The 24,673-nt window shown below is 51.7% G+C and overlaps 1 protein-coding gene across 3 annotated transcripts; it reads right to left on the reverse strand.

The window, feature by feature from the left end:
- Nucleotides 1-1,713: 1,713 nt before the first annotated feature.
- On the reverse strand, nt 1,714-16,022 carry REEP4 (receptor accessory protein 4). 3 transcript variants are annotated; one of them, XM_065400229.1, is made up of 8 exons: nt 15,649-16,022; nt 9,077-9,149; nt 8,336-8,412; nt 7,508-7,628; nt 6,300-6,413; nt 5,163-5,295; nt 3,556-3,740; nt 1,714-3,232 (listed from the first exon to the last, which is right to left on the reverse strand). In XM_065400229.1, exons 1-8 carry the CDS (start codon nt 15,678-15,680, stop codon nt 3,167-3,169), a joined length of 801 nt encoding a protein of 266 aa, XP_065256301.1. In that variant the 5' UTR covers nt 15,681-16,022; the 3' UTR covers nt 1,714-3,166. The 3 variants fall into 3 exon arrangements, with proteins under 3 accessions (XP_065256301.1, XP_065256300.1, XP_065256299.1); XM_065400228.1 differs by lacking the exon at nt 15,649-16,022 and adding an exon at nt 10,641-10,713; XM_065400227.1 differs by lacking the exon at nt 15,649-16,022 and having other exon boundaries at nt 9,077-9,487.
- Nucleotides 16,023-24,673: the final 8,651 nt, after the last annotated feature.

A 24,673-nucleotide genomic window follows, 5' to 3' on the forward strand; every position in this document is an offset into this window, starting at 1 on the left:
TTTAGTTTTATTAAATTTCCCCTTGTGTTATGAGAGAATAAAGAGGAATAGCTGGTCTACCTTCTCCATGTCATTCGTTATCTTACATACCTCTAGCCGCCCAGTGCCTCTCATTCATATGCTCTCTAAAGGAAACGGTCCTGGTCTTTCCATTCTTTCTCCATTTTTCTAGGGTGTTGGAAGTTTATTCTGTGCGCTCTCCCCCACACCAATTCCTGTGCTACTCCAGATGAGGGTGTACTATTACTGAAAATATCCCATGATATGAAGTATTATTTTCTAGGCTATTCCTTATGCAGCCTAATGTTTTGGTTGCCTTCCAGCCACTGCTGCGTTCTGCCCTGGAGTCTTCATTGAGCTGTTCACATTGACACAGGAAGCAAGCAGGCAGAGTTCATTTAGAACCTAATAAATTATTCCCTCCCATATTTACAATTTAATCCAGCAGCGTGCCACCCATTCACCTAACTCAGGGGGAGGCTCTGAAGTTCCCCACTCTCAACTTACCTAAAAAATTGTGTCATTTGCACATTTTGCCATCTCCTGGTTCATCCTCTTTCCCAGATCACCATTAGTACTTGTTTTGTAGTAGCACCTAAGAGCCTCAGTCATGAACCTGGGCCCCATGCGCCAGGCGCTGTACAAACAGAACAAAGGGATAGTTCTCATCCAAAAGATCTTACGAATGCTTTAGACACCAGTGCTAGAGGGGAACGCTATGGCTCCCCCACCATTGCCTTTTACTATACTAACAATTAAGCATTTATGCCTACTCTCTTTTCCATTATTAGCCACTTTCTAGTGTAGGACAGTACTTTGCCTCTCAACTCCAGGACTACTTTGCTTCCTTAGCCAGTTCTTTTGAAGGACTTTGCCAAAGGCCCTTTGGAAGTCCAAAGAAGCGATTTCATCTGGTACTCCTTTATCCACTATTTTGTGGACATACTATAGAGTACCTGTAGCACATTTTCTTATCTAGAAGCTGTGCTGTTTTGTAGCCATTGCATTCATTTAGGAGCTTTATAGTCATCTCATCCCAGCTGCAGTAAGGATCACCAGTGTAATTCCCAGCACAGGCCTCAACAACTCTTTAAAGAGAGCTACAACAGACGCTGTCCTTGGGGTACAGCTGGTTCTACCCCAAGGACAAGGCACTGGTCTGAGATTCATCTCAGCCGGAACAGGAGCATTTGCTGCCCTACCTACAGACTCCCACCCACCCCGCCTTTGCCCATGACGGTGGATTTGCTTTGATGATTTTTTAGACTAACATTTCCATTTCCCAGCACAGCACCATGTCTAAACAGCCAGCAGCATCTCAATCCCATGCAAAGAGTGCTCACTTGTGATTAGAAAGGGGGACTGGAATGCCCAGCTTTGGTGCCCACTCCTTGTACAGCTTTATCATTGGTTTTCTGTGCCTCAGTTTCCCCCATCTATAAAAGGGGAATACCCACCTTATGGAGTCGGAGTGGGGAGAAAGCAGGTGTCTTTAAAGCATTTCAGACCCTCTACTAAAAGGCATGTGGGAAGAGTACAGCTGCATTAACAATATTTCACTCTGGAGTCCCCATGTGCTGGGTGCTGTACAGACACGGCGGGTGGGGTTGCTAACGGACCCCAACTGCAGGACCCTAAGCCTGCAGGCCACACTTCCGTGCTTTGTTCTTGAGAGGGGACAATTTTCTACTCAAAAGAAACTCCCAGACCAGCTCATTTCACAAGTTCATGTATTTAAATATACAAAAGGTCTATACATGAGGGTCTCACATAAAAAACAGCTGAGAGTGAAGGACACAGAAGTGGGGCTAGAGAGCAATCAGTCAGTCTGTTTTCAAGTAACAAGGATTTGAGGCAAGACTGTGGAGGGTCTGATCCTTGAGGTGCTGTCAGGGGAGATGGGATGGTACAGAAATCCACATGGGGCAGAGAGGTGACCAGCTCCCAGCGCTGTGTTCTGGGTCTAAAGGCAAAGGAGCACATGGATTTTTGGCATTTGATGTCTTTGGTTTCGTGTAACTTAGATGGCAGGGGAAGTTCTCACCGCATCGCACCTCTGCCTTTCGATAAGGCTGGGATGTTTAGAAGAGGTCACCAAGACAGTAACTAAGGGAGCCTCTGGGCTGATATGTACGTTCCATTCAGAGGTGGATCATTTGATCCAAGACAGATCTCTGGAGAGTTGACCGCTCACAGAAGCGCTCTGCTTGGCTTAAAGCGTCAGTCATTTCAGCCACAAACGTGCTGTGGTGGACCCCCAGGAATAGAGGGACCGGAGAGGGTCTCAGATTCCATAAGGCAACTGCTAGTTACGCTAAAATAAATATCCCCCCAAACCTGTGCATTAGAGACTGAAGAGCAGGAGGATGTAACGCCCGGGACACAGCGTGCCTGTGACCCTCCTGGGCCTGGTCCAGGCTGCTACTCCCCACAGCTCCTGGCCCACAAGCAGGAGAGAAAGCAGTTCATTGCACCCGCCCAGGGCGTTCAGGCACACCCGGCGGGGAAGAGCACTCCCAAGCTGGGCAGTGGCAGACAGCAGAGAAACCTGAGTGAAACAAGAGCCGTCGCCCTACGAGACTAGTAGCAGGGATGTAAGAGACGGCCCTGGGCGGGCAGAACTACGTGGGTCAGAGGGAGGATGGGAGCAGGAGGGGTCAGAGTCACTGGAGCTGACCTGCAGCAGATCGATGGAGGCACAGGGGGGCCATTCCCTTGGGACAGTGACAGGGCACGTGAAGTAGCTCAGGAGAATAGCTCCATGGTCTAAAGTGCCGCTAACCCAGCTATGGAGGAGTCATGCTGGGGCCCAGCAGAACAGCAGGGGGGTCGAGAGTGAAGCCCACGTGCAGAGTGCAACAGGCCTGGTGCTGGGCTATTTACACCGAGGGGGATGGGGACCATTGTGCGTAGAGGCAGCTCCTGGGGCAGAGAGAGCAGCAGGATGTTGACAGGAAGGTACAGGGACCTATCAGGACAGGGGAGGGACAAGATATTTACAGTGGAGTGTATGGGGACCTCCTGCCCCATTAGAAACAGCAATCTCCTCTGCCAGGCATGTAGCAGGAAGTGGCACATGGCCCCAGGGAGACACATGCCACCCTGGTGTGGCAGCCAAATCATGTCAGGTTAAGATTCCCGGTGAAGCCCAGCTCTCACGGGCTGACTAACTGTCCTGATCCGGCTGCACCGTCTTCTTCCTCGCCCGGCCCCGCACCAGCCTGGAAGAGCCCTGCAAGGGAGGAGAAGCGAGTCAGGCCTCCTTCGAAGCACTTGCCCCACCAACGTCGCTCCGTTAACGCCCCACCAACGTCGCTCCGTTAACTCCCCTCTCCCAAGGCGGCTCCATGTGCTGAGCTGCCCCCCAAGCAGCCAGGGTGCCCTTTAGAAACCATGATGGTGGAAACAGGCTCCCACCTTCCCCACCACCCGAGGGCACAGCCCTCCCCAGCACCGAAGCCTGGGGCAGACACTGGCACAGCTCCCGGCCCATGGGTCTCCCAGGACAGCAGGGCTGGTGCAGCAAGGCAGGACACAGTCTGCTTGAATCTTCACCTCTTTGACTTGGGGTCTCTTCTTCACGACGCGCAGGCTCTGGCTCCTGGAGATTGTTTTGGATAGCGCGAAGTCCCGGCTGCGGGGCAGAGCCTTGGGAGAGATCTGGGAGTCCGACCAGCACTCCTCTTCCTCCGTGTCACTCTCGTGCCCAGGCTGCCGGCCGGCCGAGGCAGTTCTGTAACCTTTTGGGTGGCGGGGGGGAGAAAGCCCAGTGCTGGATCAGTGGATGGCACAGGGGTGGGAGTGGATTCCTGCTGCAGCCCTTGGCACATGCTCATCTCTTTAGAAGCCAAGTGCCACGCTGGCAAGAGGGCAGGCTTTGAACCCTCCACTGCCTTTCGCAATGTTCTCTAGCCACAGCTGCTAATTATCAGAGGCTGCTTCTGAACCAGGCTCGCTCCAAATCCCTCTGCCTGCCATGAGCACAGATGTGTAATTGGGGCTTTGGAAAGCCAAAGTCAGGGAGACAGGCAGAGAGCTCTGGTTGCTACGCTGAGGACTGGGCAGGAGGAGCCTTTCAGAGAGATTCCCCCTTTCCTCCCTCAACACCTTCAGTTTGTGCCAATGTGATGTTGTTAACTCTCAGCTCTTATCTAGCACTTCTCATCCCCAGATCTCAAAGCACTTTACAAAAGGAGGACATTACCATTATCCCCATTTTACAGATGGGAAACTGAGGCACAGAGGTGCAGTGAATTGCCCCAGGTCACACAGCAGGCCAGCAGAACCCAGGTCTCCACAGTCCCAGTGCAGTGCTTTATCCACTAAGCCACACTGCCTTCCAGCAATGAGGCAAAGCCATTGCAATCAGGACAATGCTGTCTCCCTTATGGGCTTCAGTTTTTGCTCTTCTCTAGCACCTTCTGTCAGAGCACCACAGAGTGCTTTACCGACACCAATTAACCTGGCGAGCCATCCTCCAGGTGGGGAAACTGAGGCTGGCAGACATCAGGAGCAACTCACCCAGCACCACAATGCCAGGAATAAAACCTAGTTTTCCCAACTCAGTCCCAGGCCTCGCCCTGAGCCATCTGCCCTTCCTCTACCCACTGGCCCTGCAGAGCTTCTCCCACACCCCATACGTGCAGCAAGCACGTTCTATGCAGGAGCTGGTATGCCCCCTTCCAGCCAGCCGCACCATTCTGACCAGCTCTGGAATCCCGCTCACCCCAAATCCTGTACACAGGGTCCATCTCCCACAAGGCTTTCTAAGTCACACGTTCCCTCTCTCCAGTTTAGGAGATGCTGGAGGCCAGCCTGACCCGACATAAGCAGCGTTGCTGCAGGAGGGGAGTTTAGCCACAAACCCACCCTGCCTCCTCCTCCAAGTGTGGAGCAGCTCCCCTCCTGCCCAGCCCTCTGCCCCTTTGGAGGTGAAGCCTCGGACAGGGCTTGGGCCCAGTTCCTCAGGAGAGTCCTGGCCCCAGCCCCATCTCTCGGTGGCCAGGGAAGTCTCCCCAGCCCAGCCCCAGATCCGAAGGAGCTAGCCAGCACCCAGTGGGTTACGGGTTCCAGAGAGAACTAAGCTGCACTTCCGTTAGAGCTTTTACAAACCCTAGATCCCCAGGACTTAGTCCCCTCCCCTCCATGCTCTTGCCTCTCACCTATCGGCCGCCTCCTCATCTCCTGCTCCTCCAGGTACAAGGGGTCTTCGTAGTGCACGGGGGCATCGTCAGGGATGGCACGCAGGTCCTGCATGCTGAAGCTGCGCAGACGCCCGGCCAGGGCTCCCTGGCTCTGCCAGGCAAACGGGATGGGGGAGATGGTGAGAGACCAGGTCAGGGACACCCTGCGTTGAAGTCACACACCAGGCTGCAGTGGCAGCTCGGAGCACCTAGATCTGCTGCCGCAACTCAACACCCAGGCGAGGAGGGGCAAGGGGCTAGTCGCACCATGGCCAGGTGACTCCTGCAGAGAATGGAGCCTCGGGGGAAGCTTCATGCAAAGTACTGCCCCGTGGGGGCTAACACAGCTGGGACAGTCCATAACCCCAGTGGGTTGTTGGGTGGGGGTGGTTCACCCCACTGAATAGAGGTCAGGTAGGCATTTACCAAGTAAACACAGGCACTTAAGTGACACGTCTCACCTAGAGATCTCAAAACGCTTTACCAGGTGGGTGCCCGCTGGCTAGACAGGGACCCAGGTACAGAAGAGAGGGAACTTGCAGCAAGTCAGGAACAGAACCTAGTCCTGGGTGCTAGCCCCTTGGCAGCACGGCTTGCTTTGAAACACCCAGCTCCTGGGCAGCCAAGCCTGATTATTTCCTCTGATTTTTCCACTTGGTAGGAGGCCTCTAAGCAGGATGTTACGTGCCTCAGACACTGGGGGTGGGGAAGGTTACGGGAGAGCTCAGTGGAATCCAGCTTAATAAGCACCTGGTAAACAGGAAAAACGGGCAAAGCTGCACCTGTGTGAGAGGTGCAGAGACGGGGCGGCGCGCTGGTCCAAGGAGAGCAGCAGCAGCAGCATTACCTCTGGAGGGGCAGGAGCAGCGAGTTTCTGGCTAGACTGTGGGGTTAAACCTACCCTCAAAGCCACGGTAAACTAACAGTAACCTGGGCATGCATCTGGAACGCTAGGGCTGCGAGCTGCCAGGAGGTGTGGGTACCACACAGCAGCCCCAAGCACGCGGTCCACGCCATGGCACAATCTGTCACTGGCATCTGCCGGCTCTGCTGGTTTTTTACTGGGATGTTCCAAGGCCACAACAGCCTCCCAAATCACCCAGGGAGATCAGGTACCTTGGCCGCAGCTTGGACGGCAGCTGTGGCTGCGATGTTGAGGCTCTTCTTGCCGAAGTTCACCATGGTCTCGTAGCCGCGCTCCTTGGCCTGGGTGATGTACAGGTCGATTTCCTGCAGAGACACAGCACAGTGAGCATTCCCGGGGGCCAGGCCCAGATCCCACCTTGGGAAGGAAGAAGAGGAATCCACCTGCTCCAAGACACAAGGGCACCAGGAACCCCACACAGCTGTGCCAGCGGAGAGGCCTGAGCCAACGTCCGCCTGGCCTTGGGAGCTCTGTACCCCTTAAACTCAACTGCAGCGCTAGCTTGTTCCAGCCGGGGTCTCGCCTTGCCATCCTACCCCGCACATTGCTTTGTTTGGGAGGAGTTACTGAGCTATGAGCCCCACGGGGCCACGTCTTCCACTCGTGCAGCACTGGCTCCTTCCGATGTGGGCGACAGAGATACAGAGTCCATGCAACTATACCCCTACACCGAGAACCATGCAGGAATCCTGCAAACAGCCCTGTTACTGCCCCCCCCCACACACACACACACGCCCCCCCCCCCCCCCCCCTCGCTAGGGCTGGGGAGTTCAGGGTTAACGCAATGGCTTTAAAGCCTCCTAGGAAGTTGAATAAAAGCCCCCCCACCAAGGAACTGGCCTTTAAATGGATTTAAAGGGAGTTCAGCAGGTCAGGCAGAGGAGCATTGGCAGAGCTGTGCGGGGAAGCTCAGGACTGGAACAACAGGCAGTGCTACAGGGCAGGACTGAGGGACAACAGCAGAGATTTTAAGATCAAGACCAGATGACTTTTTTTTTTTTTTTTTTTTTTATAAATAAAGAAAAAGTTCTAGCTCAACCACAAGGTATGTGCTAGATGCAGGAAGTCCTGTGGGAGGTTCACTGGCCTGTACTATGCAGGAAGTCAGAGTAGATGGTCAGAATGACCTCTGCTGGCTTTTAAAAAAAAAACAAAAAAAAAAAACTATGACTTGGCTGGGGCTCTGAATTGTAATAGTGAGGGGGATGCGGGTCAGGATTGAGGGGTGTTGGGAGAACAGGGATGCAGAAAGGCTGCACAGTGCCTGCCTCCATTCTGATCAGCACGGCCAGCCAGCCCCTCACTTTAAGTGCTAACAATGCAGCTACCCGAGGGAGGGATGGCGGCTTCGCTGAACCTCAGAAGCACAGCGAGAGCGTGGGGACAAGTGACCCGTTACCTTCTCTCTGCGGGACAGCGTGGGGTGCACGAATTTCCGGTAGAGCAGGCTGGCTCCCTTGGTGTAGGGGGAAAGCAGCCACACGACAAATGCCATCTTGATCTCATAGTAGAAGGGAAACCTGCCAGATTGAGAATGCAGCAGTGAGGGGGTACCCGGGGCCCCCAGACCCCAACACCTCATACCTCTGCCCTTCACCCTCATGGCGAGATGGCTCAATGCAGAGCAACTCAGCGGCTGCAACCCCCGTTGCTCTGTCCACCAAGAGGGGGAGTGGGGAATTTCAGGGAGCTTTCTGCTTCTGGACTGAAAGGATTGCAGGCTGGGGCTGGGGAGCAGCTATCAGGCCCAGCGAGTCCCCCCGCTCATCCCCAGTGGGCATGAAGGGAGAGGGTCAATCAATTCCACCCTTGCTAAAGCAGGACAGATAGGGGCTTGGCAGCCCACAGGGTGGTGGCAAACACGCAGGAGACCCAGATGGACGGATGAACAACTGGGATGGCGCGGAGGGGGTTGTTCCTTCCCTTCCCCTTGGCATGGGGCAGTGGATCAGAGGGCACTTGCAGACCCTGTGAGGCCACGTCCTGGGACAGAAACTAGGATATGGGTGGGCAGACAAGCAGCTGTGGGAAGGGACAAGCCATAAACCCAGCCCACCTCCCTACAGCAGATGGCTAGGCTCAGGCATGCTCCAAGTGACATCACTCTGAAGCATCAGTTCCTTGTACAGGATACGGCCCTGCAGTGGGCTCTGTACGGTCCAGAGGGCCTTCTGCAGGGAAGCTACCCGTGCCCACCAGGAAGAGGCCCTCAAGGCTGGTGCCTTACCAGGAAACGAACGTATCCGTGAGGGTCTCCGTAGCCATGAAAAGCGCAAACACAATCCAGTACATCATCCAGCGGACCTGCAGGGACGGGGGAGCAGGTTAGCCAGCACGGACCGCGACAGCCTTCCCCTTGCACATACCCATGCCAACCTGCAGGGCTCAGAGCCAGCCGAGGAGGGGAGGGACGGGCTGCCACGCAAGCCCTGGGGTAGCCCTATCTGCCTTTCACAAAGGGGGTAGGGCCCTTCGCCTGCTATTAGCCCTCGGGTCCAAGCCCCCAGACACATTTCCCCACCCCTGCAGTGGTCAGAATGCCACTCTCCTGCTGGAGGGGGCACGGCTTTTACAGCCGAATCGCATAGCAGCCCTTGAGTTTAGGACCATGGAAATTTAATCCCTTTGGAAAAAACAAACATGCCTGGTGCTTCACACACACGAGTTCATCCTCGCCGCCCCACAGGGTCAGCCCGGGTCACCGTCCCCACAGCAGAGGTGGGAGACAGGTGCATAACGTGGGGATCAGAGCCCAGGCACTCAGCCTCTCCACACTCATCCCTGCTCCCAGCAAACCGATCGTGCACCCCCACCCCACTGCCCTCTTGTGCCCAGCCTCAGGGGGGCAGGCGCAACGCCCCCCAGGTAATCTGCCTCCCTGGTCTCTTCCCTAGGGTCCCCCTCCCCACCAGGTCCTCTGTGCCTGGACACAATAACTCACAGAGCCCTCCCCGCTCCTCATACTCACGTATTCCCGGATGTTCTTGGTTTTCACTGCCTTGTAGGAGGCATAGGCCGGATAGAGCATCCCGAACACCAGCCTGTAACAGAGAGAGGGGGTGAGAAAGGCCGGCCACCACACGTAGAGCAGGGCCAGCAGAGAGAAGCAGCATTGCCTGGCTCTGCTCCGCAGCTTTGCCTTCACAGCCTCCAGCACCATGCTGCCCCGGTGCCTCTGCCCAGGGAACGCTGCTCCTCTCCCTCGGGAGCTGCAGTGAGAGGAGACAGGGCGGCAGCTGACTGGCAGCAAGAAAGATGCAGCGGGAAGGACTCGGTGGTGGTACCGGGAGGGAAAGTAGAGCCTGTATCCAGGCCAGCTCCCTGTGACACAGGGCCACCCTCCCAAGCATCCCAGGCAGGCAGAGTGCCTGAACCCCATGACAGATACCAGCCAAGCCAGTAATTAGCCAGAGTGGCACAACTTCTGCAGAGCCTGCAGGCGATCCTGACAGCTACACCCACTTCCCAACGGGGAACAGCTATTAGCACTGACAGGTCAGGATACGCCACATCCTGCCCATGCTCACCTGGCCCACATGCACCAGCCCTCCCCAGGTCACCCCATTTCACAGACACATCACGGCAGTGGAGCCAAAGCACCAAGCGGAAGGAAAGCTCAGGTAAATCCAGCATGTCAGGCAACTGCCCCGACCGGGGCTGCAGTGTGTTCAGGATTTAAGCCCTTTTCTGAGCTAGTGGCAGGTTGTTCTGTAGCATGGTGCTACCTCTGCCACCCTTCAACCTGGGTCATGTCCTGCCCCCCTCCAAGCACCCTTTAATGGGGAGTCTGATTTCAGGTCCTATTTCCCTGACACACTTCCTGCTCCAGCCTTCAAACTCTAGGGCGTATCAGTCTCATCCATAGCATCATCCCTCTGGACTGCATTCCCCTCCCTGCTACCAGTCTGACGGCACCTGTGAGCACACACCTGGAGCATGGCTAGTTAACGTGCCTGGGCTGCCACACCGGCTCCTGGTTACACAAGCCAAGCCAGTCCAACGGGCTGCTGCTAAATCGCAGGATGGCATCAGGCTGCACTTCCTCACCGGAACTGGTTACCAACAGGTTCCAACACACTGGGGGGAGGGGAGGGACACTGCTAGAGCCGGCCCATGGGGCAGGGCATGGCCCTCGGGAACCTGGCCCTGCTGCCAGAAGTGCTGAAGTGGAGAGGGACACAGGGGGAGCAGGGCACTGGGAGAGATGGGGAGCAAGGAGATGGAAGGCTTCTATAATGCAGCAGCAGCGAGCAATGGTAGAGTCCGAGCGAGGCTGCAGAGCCGTGTGGACAGCATCAATCAGCCTGAGAGAACAGCACCAGCCAGCCCCCTGCCCCAGCAGTAGCTGCACTTCTCCCAGTTATTCCCATGTGTCTTGTTCAGATGAAATTTATTTTAAAAAACACATAGATGATGTCATCCCGAACCCAGCCCCCGCTGCATCGCATTCCTGCCGCCACCAACCGAATCCCCTGCACCCTCTTCCGAGCCAACACGAAGGCCGGAGATTCCCCCATACGATCAGCAGGTACCTCTGCGAGTCCAGGAACATGCAGTCCCCCTGGTCAGCCTGACAGCTGAGAGGCAGCTGCATGGACACCCCATCCCGCCTGTGCGGCCCACCACAGCTCCTCTTGGGGAATTCCTCAGGCACATCTGGCTTCTGCTGCTTCACCCAGATGGCACTGGAGCTGCAGGGTGGGGTGGCTGAACTTAGCCTCACTCTTCTATCAGGAGAGCCAGAGATAGCAACTGAAGGGCTGGAAGCATGCTGGGTTACCATGGGACTCCGAAGATGTAAAGTGCCATAAACGCGGATTGTTAGGATGCGTCAGGACGACCAGGATTCCAGGTGTAACGGGCAATGGGGAGTCTGGTCTGCAGTACACTGCCAATGCTGCCTTATTGGGCAGGTACCAGCCATTCATCTGTAGATCTCCCAGTACTTTAACAAACCAAGTCGGTAACATTGACCCCGCCCCCCAATTTTATAGATGGGGAAACCGAGGCACAGGGAGCTGAAGCGATTTGCCCAAGGTCATCCAGCAGGCCAGTGGCAGAGATGAGAACAGAGCCCAAGTCTCCCGAGTCATAGTCCAGAGCTCTGTCCGTTAGCATAAGGGCGTATGAGCCCCAGCCCAAACCGCTTTGCTAGACTCAGCCCATTGCATGCACCCCATTTTGCTAGCCCAGCCAGAATGCACTGGCTTCTCCATGCCAGCCCACCAGGGCAGATATGCTTAGCTCTGAAAACTCGGCTACCAGTCTCTTCTAGCTCCCAGCCAGAGAGGGCCCCTTGCCTACACCCAGGTAACCAAATATAAATACAGGCTGTACCCCAGCTTTGCTCTCCTACGCTGGCCCCACACAACCACGTTTGAGAACCTGGCTTTAGCCCTGGTAGAAGTGGAGGCCAGGAGGTGGCCCACACTGGCAAGAAAAAACACATTATTACACAGGTTAGCCACAGCCCTATTTAAACATGTTTACTCCTGCAGCCTATCTAGAGCTGCAGACCAGCCAGTCCATGCATGCCTGTGCTCTGGATCTGATTGCCACCACATCACCTATGGCAGAGAGATGGGGAGGCCACAGTAAAACCGTCCCCCAGCCCCACTTTAGGAAGTCACTGCACAAGCTACCTCCCACTGGGGGCAAGCGATACCGTATACAGCCAGGCCCAGCACTCCCCACTCAGAGTCAACCCCAGCTGTGATGCACAATGAGGCAGGTCATTAACAGAGAAGGCCCAAATCCACCAGCAACGGCTCTTCAGGGAGGTGACTCTCTCCTCTACCCCCACCGTCCCTGAACAGTATTCTGCAAACACTACAGCCTCCCTCGCCTTAAAGGCCAACTCAGAGCTACCAGCCCTCTGCTGTCTGTCCTTGCAGGGTCCCCAGCCCACAGTGTCCGGGTTACACATTAACACGCAACTGTCACAAGGCTGGGAGCAGGAGAGCAAAACCAGGCCAAGTGGCAGTAGTCAAGAAGCTTCCCCCACCGCTCAGGAAACTGCAGCTCCATGCCCCGCGTCTTGGGTGAAGGGGTGCACAAGTTCTTCCCAGGGTCACCATTACTGTCTCCCAGGGTGGATAAAAATCAATGATTTAAAAAAAATAATAATTAAAAAAAAATCTGATTTTTTTTTTTAATTTAAATCAGATTTTTTTGATAAAATGCTTTTTGAGAAAAAAAACTATCTAAAAATAGTGTTCATTAAGATACATTATAGCGCAAAGATATCGCATCATGGAATAGGGATTATTAATTCGATAGTATGAGACAATATATTCATGTAATATTTACGAAGCTTTTCTTAAACAAGTTCCAATAGCTCATGCATTAGGGACCCAATCTTTTGAGGTTCCACGGGCTTCTGTATAGATTATTTAGGTTAATCTTTCTATCTACCCAACGGGACTCTGTGCTCAGTCTACAAGATACCATCAGAGATGCTTAGTTTTGCAGTTCTCAAACTGTGGATTTGTGTCTCCAAAGATAACATGCTTGTTTACAGCAAAAGTATTTTTAAATAAATATATAGAGGTGAGAAATAACAGACCTCAACCCTATTGTCCCTCTGCAAATTTGTGTACACAGAGTCAATCCCTTACCTCTCTCTAAAAGTGCAAAGTTTCAAAAAGTTCAATGAATAGAAGATTGTTGGAGGCGGAATAGATCTGGACAAGGAGACGAAGTCTGGAGATAAACACGGGAAGGGAGGGACAGGCAGTAGAAACAAAAGTGAAACTGTTTGAACAGCATATTCCAGAAGTCTTGAGGTCTTTCTGAGTGTACCCTTCATTGATTTGAGATCTACCATACCATTATAGGGAAAACCTATAATGGCAGCAGGCCGTAAAAGAGACCCAGTTTGAAAATATTTTAATGAAGTTCCTCTACCTGTGGGTAAGACAGGCATGCGTACAAAATGCAAACAGTGCAACAAAGTAATGCAAGGCCTGGTTGCCCGAATGTAACAACATCATGAGAAGTGTTCCTTCTCAGGAGGAAGCTGTTGAAGATGATGAAAGGAACATGTCTGAACATGCAGGATCTTCAGGTTGGTAACAACCAACAAGAATGCACTCTTATGTAGAAATCCATGATTAAATCGAGTCTTCCTGACCAGTGATTTAAATCATGATTTAAATCAAATCCACCCTGCTGTCTCCTACACGGGGTTCACAGCCACGGATGTAGCTGCACCAGCACCCCCCCACCCCCAGCACGGCAGGTCTCCACTGGGAGTTTGCCCTGGCGGAGCTACACTGGTGGTTAAAATCCCCAGTACAGACAAGGACCCAGCTGCACTTTCCAACTCCTACCATAGTGAGTAGCCCAACAGTTTGTGTTTTAGCAGCTCCCCAAGCTCCCCCCGCTCCACCTCCGGCATGTGGGTGCATCCCTAGCACACCGAAGCCCTAACCTGTGGCCTTTGGAGCCCTGACACGAAGCTGGCACGTGACCCAGCTTGTGCAGCTCTGTGACACGAGATCACTTACCAGATGGGAAATTAACTGACTTGTCTGGGACATCCTGCCACACACAGACACAAGCATGTAGGGCTTTCGCTAGCCAGGAAGATTATGGGGTAATGCTACATAATGAGTGGCTGCTAAAGAACACTCCTTTACTAAGGAGATTCCTACCAGATTAGCTGGCAAATCTGCCCAAATGCCAGGAGCCCCTGATGGGCGCTATGTGGAATGCCACAGCAAGGAAGAATACTTGCCCTTATTTTAGAAAGCAAGGCCAGTCAGAAATAGCCATTACTTTTGGGTGGCTGCTGTCTGACTGGGGTAGGGGAGGGAGACCACACATTCCAGGGGCTGGGTAGAGGTGAAAGGTGCCAAGTTGAAGGCAGACTCCACCAACTGGCTGTAACTCCAGGAGCTAAATATTTAGTAAGTCAGAACAGACACCACAAATAAAAAGGTCAGTTTTTGGAAATACTTTGTCCCTGTTTCACCATCTGACCCCTTCCTTGGGGTGCTACCTATTAAGTGGCAATTAAAGAATTGGATTTGCTATTAGAATTTGAGACAAGTTAGGTTCCGCCCCCGCCACCCGAACAGACATGGTGTTGAACAAGTGTTTTGACTGTTACACCAGCTGTTAAACAAGTGTTCTTTTCAACAAACAATTCTAGAACGCCCTTTGCACCAGCCTTGAAATGGATTTCGAACAGCAGAGTCTGTGCTTCCAGGTCCCACTTTGCAGCAGTTATTTGTATGCCCATAGCCTGCAGAGGCCCCAGCAGAGACTGGAACCCCATTGGGCAAGGGGGTGCACACACATACAGTGAACCATCTACATAGACAGGACACAGGATGGGAGGGGAAACTGAGGCACGGATAAGCAAAGTGACTTGCCCAAGGTCACCCAGCAGCTCAATAGCAGAGGCACGAATAGACTCCAGGTCTGAGTCCCAAGAACTGACAATTCAGAAGCCATTTCAAAGGGAGTCTCGGGAACCCAATGGGCACAGATGTCCACCAGCAGAGTGACAGAGAGAGATTGAGGCTATTGGGAATGCAGGAAAGCTGATGTCTGGCTTTCCCACATGCTGGCTAAAGCGCACAGGATACTTTGTGGGTAGCCCTCAAACCAAAATGCTTTCTTTGTAATATAGTTTATTTCAAGCCAACCCTAGAGGTAGAGGAAATGTAAGTGAGGCATCTCAAACAGGGTCAGACAAAAGTCAAAGGTGACAAGCAGGACAGGATCACACCTGTCAGGGACGGTCTACATTTTCTTGGTCCAGCCTCAGCACAGGGGGATGGACTAGAGTAGATGACCTCTGGAGATGCCTTCCAGTGCTACATTTCTAGGATTCTCTCATGCTGGTCTGACCCTCAGGTCTGAAACACTCAGTCAGCCTGAGGTCACAGATTTAAGTCCCAGCAGTTTCAACTCAACCCATATTCCTTCCAAGGCACCTGTACATACCATCTACTCCAGGTGGGTCTCCTAGAGCAGTGTTTTTCAACGACCGGTCCCTGAGATCTCCCTGACACAGTTTAGGAAGGCAGCACGCTGGTCCCAGGTATCAAAATAGTCGAAGAACGCTGTTCTAGAGGAAAACAACGAGGAGTCCGGTGGCACTTTAAAGACTTTAAGGTGCCACCAGACTCCTCGTTGTTTTTGTGGATACAGACTAACATGGCTACCCCTCTGATACTTGTTCTAGAGGAGACGCTGAATGACATGAGCCCCGCCCGGGGAAGTTAAGAAACCCCCCACTTCTGTGATTAATAAATTGGGGGTTTGCTCCCGTATCTGCTAGAATTCCACCTCCATCCCAGGCAGCACCCCCTTCCCACGGTACCCCCTTCCCACCGCAGAGGTGGCCGCAGTCCAGCAGCGCTGGCGGGGTATGGCTTTGTCAAGGCCACCGAAACATGGTGTGACTTTACGTGTCCCCGACAGCGATCCCCAAAACGCAGCCAGGTGGCACGAGAGATGCCAGGTTTGGTCAAAGGGCGATTCTACCTTTCCCTCCCCACAAGCCAACCAGCTCTGCACCATACTCACACTACCACGCGGCAGATTATCCAGGAGACCATGTCGCATCAGCAAGGGGGCCCCGGGCTTGCGGGCGGAGAGCAGCGGGCTCCTGCGGGGAGCAGCAGGCTGGGTGGCCACGGAGCACTGGAGAGGGGCGGCGGAGCCTGGCAGATGCTGCTCGGCTGGGCTCTGGATTAGCTAATGCCGCAGGAATGCCTTGCACTGGGTGTCTCTCGGGCAGAGCGGGGCCCTGCTCGGCTGGTTCCTCGCGGCTGCTGCCAGTTTCCCCCCGGGGGGTGCAAGGCAGGGCCTGCCGTTGACTTGTTCCCACTGGCCCCTGTGGCCCTGGCTAGCTCTGAACTGGCCCTGGCATCCCCTGACTGGCGGCCCCTTGCCCCGGGCTCTGCCTGCTGCTCCCTGGGCTGGGACGAGGATGCTCTGCCTGCCCCTGGCTGCGGCTACCAAGCCCTGGGGGGGGGGAGGTTCTGCGAGCCCCGGCTGCTGCTCCCTGCGCTGGCCCAAGCTAGGGGGCTGCAGGCTCCTTCCTGGTGCGCCGGGGTGGAGTTTGCAGCCAGTTGAATGTCGCAGGGTGCAGCCGGCCGCCCAACCCCGGGCTGTGCACGCGCCGTGACGGAGCAGGAAGCGCTCCTTAAAGGGGCCTTGCTCTTAAAAGGGCCAGGGACGGCTCCCTCCGCCTGTAGGGTCCCTTTGCTTCCCGCAGCTGCTGCTCCCCCTTCTAATCAAAGTCAGCCACAGACAGAGAACTCGGGGCACCTCCCGCTGAATTAATTGTTCATGTGGCGGCGAGCGGGGTCCAATGCTTTTTAAATAAATAAATAAATAAATAGATTAAAATATAGGAACACAAAACATATAAACCACCACCACCCCAGCTGTCCCTGCAGTCCCTGGGAGCTGCGGGTGCTCGGTGGCTCTGCATTTCAGACTCAAAAACTGATGTGCCTCCAAACAGGTGGCTTTTGAAAACTTTGGCCTTTTTGCAAATCCAATCTCATGGGGTGAAAGGAACCAGCACTAGGACCCTTTGCGACCTAGCAGCGCTAACACTGAGCCTTCAAAAACCCAGGGTCAGCCTTCACCCCCCAAATCATGAGATTTTAAAACAAGAATACATTGGGGGTTCTCTTTTGTTACCTTCTGGCTTTTGAGCATTAAGGGTGCACTTGGGACACATTTGCAAGTGTTTCTCAGAAACCATAAGGGCTAAAAACTTCCCTTTAAAAAAACAAAGCGAAAATTTTCAGGTAACCACATGAATCCTGGAGCTGAGGCTTTAAGAAAACAGCAAATATCACAAGACTAGAATTAAAATCACCTCCCAGTGACAGAGAATTCACCCCAGATAACAACAGATGTCACCAGGACCCCAACTCTCTGAGGCCCTGATTCAGCAAAGCACTTAAGTAAATGCTTAACAACTGTAACCACATGCTTAAGTCCCAGTGAGGTCAACTAGCTTAGGTGGACTTCATTGGGACTTAAGTGTGTGCTTAAAGCTAAGCATTGGCTTAAAGGTTTTGCTGAGGTTTCAATGCCTTGTGGCTTTAAGAATGGTGTGGGTTGTTGCTAGGCAACAACTGCCAATTTTTAAAAAGAGCCAGATGAGTACCCAGAAGTCACCTCCTACAAGACAGGCCCAACAAAGAAAATAACAGAACACCACTAGCTGTCACCTTCAGCCCCCAACTAAAACCTTTCCAGCGCATCATCAAAGATCTACAACCTATCCTGAAAGGTGATCCCTCACTCTCACAGATCTTGGGAGACAGACCTGTCCTCACTTACAGACAACCCCCCAGCCTGAAGCAAATACTCACCAGCAACCACACACCACTGAACAAAAACACTGACCCAGGAACCTATCCTTGCAACAAAGCCCGATGCCAACTCTGTCCACATATCTATTCAAGTGACATCATTATAGGACCTAATCACATCAGCCAAGCCATCAGGGGCTCGTTCACCTGCACATCTACTAATGTGATATATGCCATCATGTGCCAGCAATGCCCCTCTGCCATGTACATTGGCCAAACCGGACAGTCTCTACGCAAAAGAATAAATGGACACAAATCTGACATCAGGAATCATAACATTCAAAAATCAGTAGGAGAACACTTTAACCTGTCTGGTCACTCAGTAACAGACCTGAGGGTGGCAATTTTGCAACAGAAAAGCTTCAAAATCAGACTCCAATGAGAAACTGCTGAACTTGAATTGATATGCAAACTAGATACTATCAATTTAGGCTTGAATAGAGACTGGGAATGTCTGAGCCATTACAAACATTGAATCTATCTCCCCATGTAAGTATTCTCACACTTCTTATCAAACTGTCTGTACTGGGCTATCTTGATTATCACTTCAAAAGTTTTTTCTCTTACTTAATTGGCCTCTCAGAGTTGGTAAGACAACTCCCACCTTTTCATGCTCTCTGTATGTGTATATATATCTCCTCAATATATGTTCCATTCTATGCATCCAAAGAAGTGGGCTGTAGCCCACGAAAGCTTATGCTCAAATAAATTTGTTAGTCTCTAAGGTGCCACAAGTACTCCTGTTCTTTTTGCGGATACAGACTAACACGGCTGCTACTCTGAATCACTACTGTGTACATGTTGAAAATGGATCAGTGAAACATTCGTGCATTTGCCCTTCATTTGCAATTCTCTTCACCACATATCCTTCTTTGTCAAAAAAACTTGTAAATCGCTCTAAAAGACACACTCTTGTTTAGCGACAAGTTTTTGGGCTATATGCAGGAATTACTGGGTGACATTTTCCAGCTTGTGCTACTCAGCCCCTCAGACTAGATGATCATAATGGTCCCTTCTGGCCTCAAAATCTACTCTGCCCATTTTACAGGTGGGAAAATAGAGACATGGAGCAGAGAAGTGACTTGTCCAACATTACACAGTGAGTCAATGGGAATGCTGGGAACAGAACCCAGGTGTCCCGAATCCCAGCTTTTTGCTGTGAGCTCTGAGGATCAAACTGCTGCTTGCCTTAAGAGCAATAGTTGGCTTTGACACAGTGCTTTAATTTATTTATTGTGCCGGAAATTTATGATACGTTCATGATGTAAATATCATTTCCATGGAAACCACCAGAGATGGCAAAACACATAGGATTCTACTTTCCCCACAGGCTAGGACAAAAGAGACAGTTGCAGGCCTGTCCAGACTTCCCAAATGTCCCCATTTTGGAGCCATATTTTCTATCTTTTGAGCAAAACATCTACAATTTTTCCACTCTGTCCCTCCAAATAGTGTTCCGACTCCATTGTATCTTTCTCCAAAGGTCTCTATTCATAGCTTCCCAAAGTTGGCAGGTACTGCATGCCCCAACCTCCCGCTGCTCTGTGAATAGTATCCCTGCAACAAAGATGTCTTTGTGAAGGAGTCTTAACCGGATTTTAGGTCCTATTCACGCTCCTGTGGTACTACATACATAGGTGAAACTGATGAGATAGAAAAATGAAACTGATAGCTCTAGTGTATGTACCTGAGCCGTGACATGTACAATGCTTTGGGTTTAATGCTCTAATCGTGTTGCTATGATCCCATGTTATTAGCCTCCCACTTCATGTACATAGAACTAAGCAACCCTCCCTCTGCTCCTTCAAATCCCTCCTTCCAACCCATTCCTTTTGTGAAACCTTCCAATAAGTGGCCAAGCTCCTCAGCTGATGTAACTGGGGTAACTCTACTGACTTCAATGGAGCAACCTGAGGTTACACCAGCTGAGGATCTGTCCTGCAGTGTCTCTGTTCTATTACAAGTGCACTCATGACGTCATATTAGTGTTAGAAAGCTAGGAAGCAGGACACGCCTGCAAAGCACATGCAAGCCCTGGGCTCTAAAAACAATACGTAACATAAGATTAGGGACTCAGATTCATCCCTGGTGTAACGGTAAAGCCAGTGGAGTTACACAAGGGGTGAATTTGACCTATGACCTTTATTTCAGAAGAGTCCCCTTTAATTTCCACTGTAAGTCAGATGCCCAGCTGGCATAAATGACCATGGCTCCACTACAGTCAACAGAGCTACTCCGGTTTGCACCAGCTGCCGGTCTAGTTCTGGCTCTCTCTGTATGCGATAACAGGGCAGTTACAACCCTATGAAGTGCTTTAATAATGGAGATATCCTATCTCCTAGAACTGACCCTGAAAAGTCATGGAGTCCAGCTCCCTGCCTTCACTAGCAGGACCAAGTACTGTTTTCACCCCAGATCTCTAAGTGCCCCCCTCAAGGATTGAACTCACAACCCTAGGTTTAGCAGGCCAATGCTCAAACCACTGAGCTATCCTTCCCCCTCCCCTAATGCTAATGCCCATGCCCATGCCCATGCCCCCTTGGTGTCAACAGAAAAGAGCTGGAGCTAGAGTATTGTCAGCCCTCAGCTATGGAATTCCCTCCCTCCTGCTCCAACAGAGCCTGAATTTGCTGATCTATTGAACTTCTCTCTCTCTCTGTCTACAGTGTCTATGACCGTGGTATCCCAAGAGGTGAAAAAGGGACCCCCAAAGAATTGTCCATAGTGGTCTTCATAGCAGATTATGCTTCCAGACAGGCTGCTAAGCCAATGTGATTTCCCAGGCCTTCCTTCCTCAGGGTTGGGGTTGGGGCGTGAGTGCGCACAAAGAGGAGATTTGTGTTTGCAAGTCGTCAGGGAGGGGTTAATATAGCTCCATCAGAAATTTCCATAGGTGCTTTCCTAACAAATGATTTCAGCCTCCCGTTGTAGATTGGAGCCCTCGTGAAATCAAAGTGAAAAAACCCACTGATGACTCAGCAATTGGCCCTTATCTGACTCCAGTGGGCTAGAGCTGGACTGCACAGTGCTTTCCCCATTGTTATTTGCAGTGATGGTCGAGACCCAAACAAGTCTCAAAGGTCACAAAAAAACAAGGAAGGGAAATTGGCCTGTTCACCACTTCTCAGAACAGAAAATCAATATTGATCATTGTAAAAAGCTCCAAGTGACGCAGCCCCCTCGGTTGGCACTTTTTTCTCTAAGCCTTGGAACCCTTTGAGGATGAGGGCAGGTCACTGGACAGTTTGTTGCCATGGTGCCTCTGGAATGTTTGCTTGCCTATTTCACTCTGAGTTCTTTGCTTACTGCTCCTGTGAACCACAAAAGGACCTCGTGTGAAACAACAGCATCATGAGGCTGTGTGTAACCCGACAGGGAAGGTGCTTGACGCATGCACACAAATAATCCGTGTGCATATTCCAGCGCCCAAAGGAAAGAAACAAACCACGCAGGCTCTGACGGGTAAATGAAAATTGCATTTTGGCAACGGCTTTCCCCAGTGCAATGTGAAAACGACACAAGACACAGAGGGCACAGAACAGAAAAGAAGGTGCCTGAGGTTTATCAAGGCTGCCTTTGCAATGGGCAGTGGGAGATGCTGCCATTGGGTTGTGAAAAAGTCAAAAGGGCACCCAACATATACTCTTTTTGTTGTGTTCGTACAGTGCTTTTTGTCCGTTGAGAGAAGCACAGGTACTTGTGAGCTACACAAGCAGGAGAAGGGATGGTCTTCTGGTTAAAAACCAGACTTGGGACTCAGCAGATCCAGTGTTGTCAAGTCTCACTATATTTGATGTTTTCCTTAAAGCCCCAGCTCCTGGAGTCATATGATTAGGTGAGAATCACATTTTCCATTATAAATAAAAGCAAGTTTCTAGCTCTATTGGTTGCAGAAAAAAGCCTGAAAACATGAGACCTAAGTGCGCCCTGAAAGCTCAGAAACCAGTACACAAAGAAAAAGAGCCTAAAGTGTATTGTTATTTTTTGAAATCTCATGATTTTTGAAGGCTTGGAGATGGAGATTCTGTAGATCTGAGTTGTACTCCTAGATCTACCACTGATTTTGCTGTCTGACCTTAAGGCCAGGCAGTCTTTCAAAGTCTATTAAAATCAATGCCTCCAATTCAGCAAAGCATGTGCTTAACTTTTAAGTGCGTGGGATTTAAGTACAGGATTAAAGTTAAGTACGTGGTTAAATGCTTTGCTGAACTGGGGAAAGCAATCCGTGCCTCAGTTTCCCCCTATGTAAAATGCAGATGATAATCCCTACAACACAGGGACACTGTGAAAATTCATTGACACATGTAAAATGCATTGAGATCCTCCAAAAAAAGGGTAAAGGACGATTACATGCTCTGATGAATCTCTCACATGATCACAGGCTCCGATGAAACGTTGGTACCTAGACATCTCAATGATAGGAAAGACTGGTTGTGAGAACGAAGTTCCTGTCATTCAGTCTCTGAGATGAATTGGTAGCCAATTTCCCTGCACCCTGCTATGTTTGGAAACCTCCCTTATCAAAATAATAGGACAGCATCCTGCATTAACAGCCCCGTTCCCTGCAGTGTCAACATTGCAAATAATGGTGTATTGGCTCATGCCTGAAGGATCCTGCGGTACATTCTTTTTTTATAAGGGCTGTCGCAAGTCTTTTTCTTAAATTCAAGGCCCAGCCAAACACCGACTGTGGTTATCTGTGTGCTATGCAGGTGGCAACTTCTTTAATTGCAGAGGGCCTGAGATTCCTCCCGGATGTAACAATAAAGATAATGGAGTTATACCGGGGTGGATTTGACCTATGAGCTTTATGTCAGAAGCGTCCACAGCAAGCAGTTCCCTTTCCGCTTTCAGGGAAGCTGTGAGCACAGCTGAATGGTGCTAGTCTTGTGTGCGGTTTTGAGTTGTAAACCTACGTCATTTCACAGGCGATTTATGGTAGATGCACACCTGGGGGGTGGGGATGGGAAGAGATGCAACCCTGGTGAAAGTTAATCCCTGGTGCAAATTGGAGGCAGCCCTCATTTGCAAACCCAACCGTTGTGCAAATGAAGGCTGGGATTTCCCAAGTGACTCCCACTGAAAGTTGGACACCGGCTCCCTTAGCCCCATTTGGAAATACCAGCCTAGATGTAGCCCGTCTGTGCAAATTCACTACTGTGCAAAATGGACTCAGCCCTTATGAAAAATCAGCCCTTGGTCAAATTAGGTGGGACCAGCCGGCTCCTGGTGTAATTCTCTGTTGTCACAGTGTCTGAGCAGCTGTTGTATATACTAGGTCCTGGTGTGCTGAGCCCTCCACCACGGATATTTACATAGGATTCTTTGTCTGGGGAACACGCAGCAGATGTTTTTTCAAGGTAGAGTTTGATTATATAAGAAACCAGAGCGGTTCCTGCAGGGTCGGCTTTAGCAAGTGCGGGGCCCGATTCGTGGGGCTTGTACTCACCGGGCGGCGCTCCAAGTCTTCAGCAGCACTTCGGATTGCCGCACTCCGGCCGGGGGAGTGGGGCCGCGGGGATTGCCGTGCTCTGGCCGGGGGAGCGGGGCTGCGGGGATTGCCGCGCTCCGGCCGGGGTTGCGGGGCCGTGGGACTTGCCGCGCTCCGGCCGGGGGATCGGGGCCGCGGGACTTGCTGCGCTCTGGCTGGGCGCGGGGCCCTCTTAGGCGCGGGACCCGATTTGGGGGAATCGGCCTAAAGCCGGCCCTGGGTTCCTGTCCCTGGGGGCTGGGATGCCAGAGGTACCACATACCATTTAGTTTAATTCAGTATTGAATAAAATGTGGTGAAGGCTGCTGAGGGTTATAAAGCTAATGGAAGGCTGGGAGCGAGCCCTGCTTTCCCATCGACCACTCCGCTGAGCTTTCACCACTAGGGAAGGATCTTTGCCAACCTCTAGAATCTATAAACACAGGCATTCGGGGGCTCCTTTGATTTCTATTGATCCCTATTGGACAAGTGCAGGGGTTCTCACAACAAAATTTTTGGTGGCCTCAGAGGGCGGCCATCAACTCTTCCTAGTGGCCAGTCTGACAAATTTTCCTAAAACACTTAATTAACTCTAGGAAAAACAAATAAATATGCACATATACATGTCCAAATCAGTGTAATTAATTTATGTCGGGTTTTTTTTTCAGACTCAATAATAAAAATAATGTACAGTTATATTTTGGTGCCCCAGGTCCCCACTGCCTTCCCTGGCCCTCCACCCATCACCTCTAGCCCCCGCTGCCTCCCCACTGCCCCCCCGGGTTTTCCATTGTCCCCTGGGGCCCTGCTCCTCCCCTACCCCCATTGCCCTGAGCTCCCTTTTGTGGCCTTGCACCTCAGGTTCATCCCACTTCTTGCCTCTTGACCACGACGCCCCATAAGGCTGCCCATGCTCAAGCCCTGCCACCCTGGGCTGAAGCCCAGAGCCGGAGCTCCATCGCTGGAGCCAGGTGGGAGTGGGGGAAGGCCGAAGCCTGTCTCCTGAGCCCCTGGGCACTGCAGGGAGGGGCTGCTACTTTGCCCCCTTGCCCTCCCCATCTCTGTCCAGGAGGCTGTGGTGGCCTCAGGAAACCCCCCCGATGGCTGCATGCGGCCACGGTGGCCGGTATTGAGAAACGCTGGGGGCTGTTGAGGTTGAATCACAGAGGAGAAAGTGAGAGTCGGCTGGGAAAAATAAACAGGTACTGTCCCTGCTGAGCACAGCGAAATGGGAATGAATGGACCAGCAGTGAGAGTCACAGCCAGTGAGAACCCTGGCCATTGTACAAGGCATTCAACTGCTAATCCTTAAAGCACAGAAAGGCAATCACTGTGTCATGTTGTACGAACCTGATCCAAAACTCACTGAATTCAACAGAAAACGTCCCACTGATTTCAGGCCTTATAAAAATAAAAATGACTCCCTATCAGCTAATGACCAGGCTGTCTCTCGGGCCCACAACTCCTTCATCTGTTTACTGAGGGGCCAGGCCATGCTCCCTTAGTCATTATTGCTTAAATATTGCCTCCTGATAATATTATTGACAGCACCCTGGCTACTATTGGGACTAGCACTGTGTAAAACAGGTAGAGTGAATGAATATCTCTGGTGAGAGAGAGTAGGCACATATAGTCACAGAGACAGAAAGACAGCTAGTTAGATGGGCATGTATAATATTAGAGGGATGGACGGATGGACACAGTATGAGTCATAAAGTATCTGTCAGGAGGATTTCTACCCCAT

This window comes from Emys orbicularis, chromosome 2 (assembly GCF_028017835.1).
Source record: "Emys orbicularis isolate rEmyOrb1 chromosome 2, rEmyOrb1.hap1, whole genome shotgun sequence".
NCBI classification, from domain to species: Eukaryota; Metazoa; Chordata; order Testudines; family Emydidae; genus Emys; species Emys orbicularis.

What these genes read in the sequence shown, in the direction of transcription:
- REEP4 (XM_065400227.1), bottom strand. Translation starts at nt 9,487, where the DNA reads ATGGGGTTCAGGCACTCTGCCTGCCTGGGATGCTTGGGAGGGTGGCCC. An exon ending in ACGGATACGTTCGTTTCCTG is followed by an intron (nt 7,629 to 8,335) that starts GTAAGGCACCAG and finishes TCAATCTGGCAG; the next exon opens with GTTTCCCTTCTACTATGAGA. An exon ending in GATGAGGAGGCGGCCGATAG is followed by an intron (nt 3,741 to 5,162) that starts GTGAGAGGCAAG and finishes GCCACCCAAAAG; the next exon opens with GTTACAGAACTGCCTCGGCC.